At 37.2% G+C, this 6,000-nt stretch overlaps 1 protein-coding gene across 1 annotated transcript in view; it reads right to left on the reverse strand.

Annotated features, from left to right (window-relative positions):
• Positions 1 to 6,000, reverse strand: part of LOC106871567 (uncharacterized) — a 74,009-nt gene that overhangs the window by 17,415 nt on the left and 50,594 nt on the right. Inside the window, exon 2 of the mRNA XM_089352006.1 lies at positions 3,330 to 3,474. Within this exon, the coding sequence (XP_089208132.1) occupies positions 3,330 to 3,474 (145 nt within the window). The remainder of the gene's footprint in view (positions 1 to 3,329; positions 3,475 to 6,000) is intronic.

Raw genomic sequence — 6,000 nt, forward strand, 5'->3', positions numbered from 1 at the left:
ACTGGTAAGTTACGGGGGACATAAACACACCAAAGAGTGTGTGTCTGTGAGACTGTGTGGGTAAGAAATTTACTTTTTAACCCATATGATCTAGTGTGCAGTCCCACAGTGAAACACCTATGGGCAAGCTTCTTCCATTATAGCCCCAGGCCAACCAAAGCTTTGTGAGTGGATTTAGTTGATAGAAACTGAAAGATATGCATCATTCATATACGTATGTCTTTATTCAGTTTTATTTCAAGATTTCTTGCCAATAGAGAAAGAGCCAGTTTCTAACCTAGATCCAAGGTTCCCTTATTGGAATTTCATCAACATCAACAGAGTATCTTTGCATGTATGTGTGTGCATGCGCAGTATTTGAAGTCAGTGCATGTGCAGATTTGTATAGGAGTGGCTGTGTGGTAAGTAGCTTGCTTACCAACCACATGGTTCCTGGTGGTTCATTCCCACTGCGTGGCACCTTGGGCAAGTGTCTTCTACTATAGCCTCAGGCCGACCAAAGCCTTGTGAGTGGATATGGTAGACGGAAACTGAAAGAAGCCTGTCGTATATATATGTATGTGTGTGTATATGTTTGTGTGTGTTTGTCCCCCCCAGCATCACTTGACAACCGATGCTGGTGTGTTTACGGATCTGTAACCTAGCGGTTTGGCAAAAGAGACCGATAGAATAAATACTAGGCTTACAAAAGAATAAGTCCTGGGGTTGATTTGCTCGAGTAAAGGCGGTGCTCCAGCATGGCCGCAGTCAAATGACTGAAGCAAGTAAAAGAGTAAAACAGTAAAAGAGTAAAACAGTAAAAGAGTGTATGTATTCTCATGCTTATAATTGTATGACTACACATGCTCGTATATACTTAAATGATAAGCTTCTGGAAAGTTTTACAAATTTTTACAGTTCCAGTGACGGCTTGGATCTGTAATCTTCAGATGATGGAAATGTGCTGTGCGTGAGAAGACCCGGCAAGCCAAGTAAGATCGTTGCCAGGGCCCCTGGACTGGCTCTTGTGCAGGTGGCACATAAGATGCACCATTTTGAGCGTGGCCGTTGCCAGTACCGCCTGACTGGCCTCCGTAGGATTTTCGAGTGAGATTGTTGCCAGTGCCCCTGGACTGGCTTGTGCGGGTGGCACATAAAAGACACCATTTCGAGCGTGGCCGTTGCCAGTATCGCCTGACTGGCCTTCGTGCAGGTGACACGTAAAAGCACCTACTACACTCTCTGAGTAGTTGGCATTAGGAAGGGCATCCAGCTGTAGAAACTCTGCCAAATTTAGATTGGAGCCTGGTGTTGCCATCCGGTTTCACCAGTCCTCAGTCAAGTCGTCCAACCCATACTAGCATGGAAAGCGGACGTTAAACGATGATGATGATGATGGACTCTTGCCCTGGCAGGTGTTCTGTGGTTGAGCAGCAGAGGCCTGGTTACCGTCATACAGCTGCCAGAACAAGATGCTCTAAAGTGAAGAATATAGCTGTCATAGGACGATATATTCTGAGCAGACATGTTGATGGTGAAAGGAAGTTCATAAAAAGATATTGAATGAGAATGCATGACATCTGAATGGAGAGACAATATCTGGATATTACAGAGATTGTGTGACCAGGTAAAGATAATAAGGAGGAACAGATGGTTAACAGCATTAGAGCTTGATGAGATTAAGAAGAGCGGAATGACTGAAAACCCAGTGGTGAAGATGAAGTGACTACAGAGAATATTGACCAAGTTGTTTTGGATGAAAGTGTTTCAGAGAATAATGCTGGTTTAGGTTTTGAGAATGTAGAGGGACTGAGCAATGAAGACAGTAATGACCAATGAAATTATGGGTATCATTGAGAGAAGTTTGGACATAGAAGTAAATGGATTTATAAAAGGAAACAGAATTTTGCTCAGAGATGGACTCAGGAGGTTAATAAAGTACCGAAAGAAATTAAAATGGATAATAGGTGGAATAAATAGATTGATTAAAGCTTGCATCATCTATATAGGAAGGAAAATAGGTCTTGAACAAACTGTAAGAGAGGAAATGTAGTCAAAGAGCCTTGGTAGAAAAGAAGGATAAAGCAATCACTGAACAGAATATGAAAGCACATCAACATCCTGGAAGAAAAATAAAAAAGAGAAATAAGAAAGTAGAAATATCAGAAATTAGAATGTAGATATAAGGTCAAGAAAAAAGGGTTAAATGTAGTCCTCGAAGAGCTAAAACAAAGAATGCAGAGACAATTTGGGATTAATAAGTGTGGTGTGCTTATAAAAAAATGGCAAAGTATTGTCATATGATGGTGTAGAACTGCCAAAATGGTGAGAAATAAGGGAAAGAACAAATAAATATATATAGCTCTTCGAAACGCCGGTGTTAAAACGGAGGTAGCTGATGAAGTAGAATGTTCTCTATGTGGCTTGTGTGTTTTCTCGTCTCTGTTTTGTTTGCAATGTCCTGTACCCAGATATGCACCTATATATACAGGTGGATGTCGGTATGCACATACCTGTACGTATATATGCATATACTCATTTACTATTTGTTTATATATATATATATATATATATATATATATATATATATAAATTTAAAGAATGGAGTAAACGCATAGTATTTTTATCCGAGTTATTTATTACTAGGAGAAAATAAATACATATAATAAAATATATATGATGGGGTTCTTTCAGTTTCCAACTACCAAATCCACTCACAAGGCTTTGGCTGGTCCAAGTCTATAGTAAAAGACACTTGCCCAAGGTGCCATGCAGTGGGACTGAACCCAGAACCATGTGGTTGGTAAGCAAGCTACCTACCACACAGCCACTCCTGCACCTATATCTATTGATTAAATAAATTTTTGTAAGGGTAGATTGAGTTTCTTAGTAGCAGTGAAAGCAGTCAATCTATGATGAGAAAAACTCATCCTAGAAACAGTAAGAGAGACAGGCTCACAATCACAATTATTAGTTTGATGCTCTAATAACTGGAAAGAGTTAATTATGATGTTTTGGACATTGTCCATCTGCTGAATATAGGTATAAAACGGGAAAAGAGGGGAAGGGAAAAAGAGGTAAATATAGAAAGGAAAAATCTAGAGAAAATAGATTTTGGTTTAAAAATGTACACAGGTATTGGTTAGCTTACATGGCATATGTATGTTTATGTATAAGCATGTGTGTATGTGTGTGTGTCTGTGCATATCTATATGTGTAGCTATGTGTGTGTGCATGTATATAATATATATATATATATATATATATGTTTATGTACAAAGAGAAAGAGAGAGCGAGAGAACTGGAGAGAAAGACAAACAGACAGATAGACAAAGTAATTAGATACATACTGGCAAAGTTCCTTCATCTGACTACGTGATAGGTTATTGATCTCTGTCCGAAGTAAATCATTAGGATTCATCGAGAATGTGATAGACTGTGATAGGCAGCTTTGCAAAGTTTCTTCAATGGTGGGATAGCAGAGAGCATCACAACCTAGAAACACACAAAAAAAGAAAAAAACAAAATAGATGTTACAAGTTCACATGACATTGAAAAACATTGAAGTGCGGTATGAGACATTTTGGCATAGAAGTTTTAGCGCCACCTATTTTGGTGTCACTGATTCAATACATGACTTATTTGATGTCAGACATTTTAATGCTTTTTGTCATTTTGGACATAAAACATTGATAATATTTTGACCTGATTTGGCTGGTTCAAATGCTAAAGAGCTAAAATATAAAGCGATTATGATACTCTCTTTTACTCTCTTTTACTTGTTTCGGTCATTTGACTGCGGCCATGCTGGAGCACCGCCTTTAGTCGCAATATCTCTCAGAGCAATAATTGTCATCAAAAACAGATACAACAGTGGTAAAAGGCTACCTTGTAACAGTGGCGATGAGAAAAAACAAATTTACGTGGAGTGTAAAAAAGAACATTCACACACAGAGAGTTTAAACTAATTCATGTGGAAAATTAAATACTTCGACAAAAAGAAACAAAAAACTTGTTGTGCAAACTTAGGAAAATCATTAAATATGGAAGACTTGTTAGCTAAGATAGTTTAGTTGCCAAAACAGCAGCAATAACAACTCAAGGAACAATGAGAAGAACAACAAGGACTGCGGAAGTTGATAACCAAACCAGAGAATACAGTTTCGCCTGTCTATGTAGCAAATTCCATAAGCGAATTAAAATATGACCCCGAAGAAGGAGTAATCTTTGAGGTATACTTTCGAAGATTTCAACAAATTTTTGAAAAAGGTCAGGATTGGACGGACAAAATGAAAACCTATCTAGTGTTAAGAAAACTAGCGACAGTAGAGCATGAGAAGTATAGTAACTTCATATTGCCAAAAAAAGTGTCCACCATAAATTTCACCAACACAGTTGACATTTTGTGCAAAATGTTTAGTGAAAAGAGCTCACTGTTTAATATCAGATGGAAATGTTTAAACATAGAAAAGAGTGAAGATTTCACTACTTACACAGGCAGAGTCAACAAAGAATGTAAGAAATTTAGGTTAGATGTGTTTACTCCAGATTCTTTCAAGTGTTTGAATTTTGCACAAGGATTGACAGATAGAAGTGATGCAGAAATCCGAACAAAAATTCTATCAAAACTGGAAATGAACCAGGATTTGACATTGCAGAAACTGTCTGAAGAGTGTGAGAGGATATCAAAATTAAGGCATGACATGGAAGAAATTCAATGGAAAGAGTATTTCCACATAAGACCAGTGCAAAAATGCTGGAAGACAAATAAAATGTTGCAGGAAAAAACAGAAAAAAAAATCAGGATGTAGACCCATGTATGGCATGTGGTGGAATGCACCTGAAAAAAGATTGCCCATATAAAAAAGCAAAGTGTTTTCACTGTGGGTTTATAGGACATATAAAATTGCACTACAAAACTAGAATGATAGGGAAATGGAACAAACAAGGAAAAATAAATAGTTTGGCAGCTGAAAAAGTTGTGACTACAAAAAACAGAAAATTTGTGAATGTGAAAATTGAAAATACTAGCATCAGAATGCAATTAGACATGGGAAGTGATATCACAATCATAAATAAGAAAACCTGGGAACAAGTGGGTAAACCAAAATTATGTAGTTCAAACAAAATAGCATATGGTGTTACAGGAAGAAAATTATATTTTACGGGCAAACGTGTTTGTAACATAGTGTTCAAAGGTCAAACCAAAAAAAGTGAATGGTTATGTGTTGAGAAAATCCATGAATTTATTTAGCACCGAATGTATGGAGAAATTTAATTTATGGGATACACTCATAAGCGCTTTATGCAATAGCAGTCAAATGATCGAATGAGGTCGATGAACTGAAACGAAAAAAGTGATGTGGAACATTGTGTGTGTACTACCAGTAACTTTGGAAGAAATAAAAAGAAATGCGAAAACTGGCAAATTTATTAATGAAACAAAAAGAAAACTCAGTTCTATATTTAAGAGATGAGGAATTATTTACATTATTTACATTTGAAGCAGCACATATGCTAGGACACAACAACCTCCTAAGCAGACCGAGTGCAGATATGAATAGCATATGGGAACCGGTATTGAGGAAGGATAGAAAAATAATAGATTTATAAGCCTTAAAATTCACCCCATAATTGCCTACGGGCATATGGCGTAGTGGTTAAGAGCACGGGCTACTAACCCCAAGGTTCCGAGTTCGATTCACGGCAGCGACCTGATTAATAATAGTAATAATAATAATAATATATTAATAATAATAATAATAATAATAGGAATGAGAACCCAGGTTCGAAATTTCCCCAAGACACCTGACGGAGGCTGGAGGGTATATCAGCCGAAACGTTGTGTTAACAACAAACAAGATGAGGACAAATATCCGTCAAGTGTAAATAATGTAAATAATGTGGTCGACAAAAGGAAATAAAGAAAGGACTGATGCAAAGAACAGCCAAGATATGAATGTGTACTCGATATGTGATGGTGTACTAATGTAAGTTCAGAGGGTGGTCATTACACAGACA

The sequence above is a fragment of the Octopus bimaculoides genome, chromosome 5, assembly GCF_046866305.1.
Source record: "Octopus bimaculoides isolate indiv1 chromosome 5, ASM4686630v1, whole genome shotgun sequence".
Classification (NCBI taxonomy): Eukaryota; Metazoa; Mollusca; class Cephalopoda; order Octopoda; family Octopodidae; genus Octopus; species Octopus bimaculoides.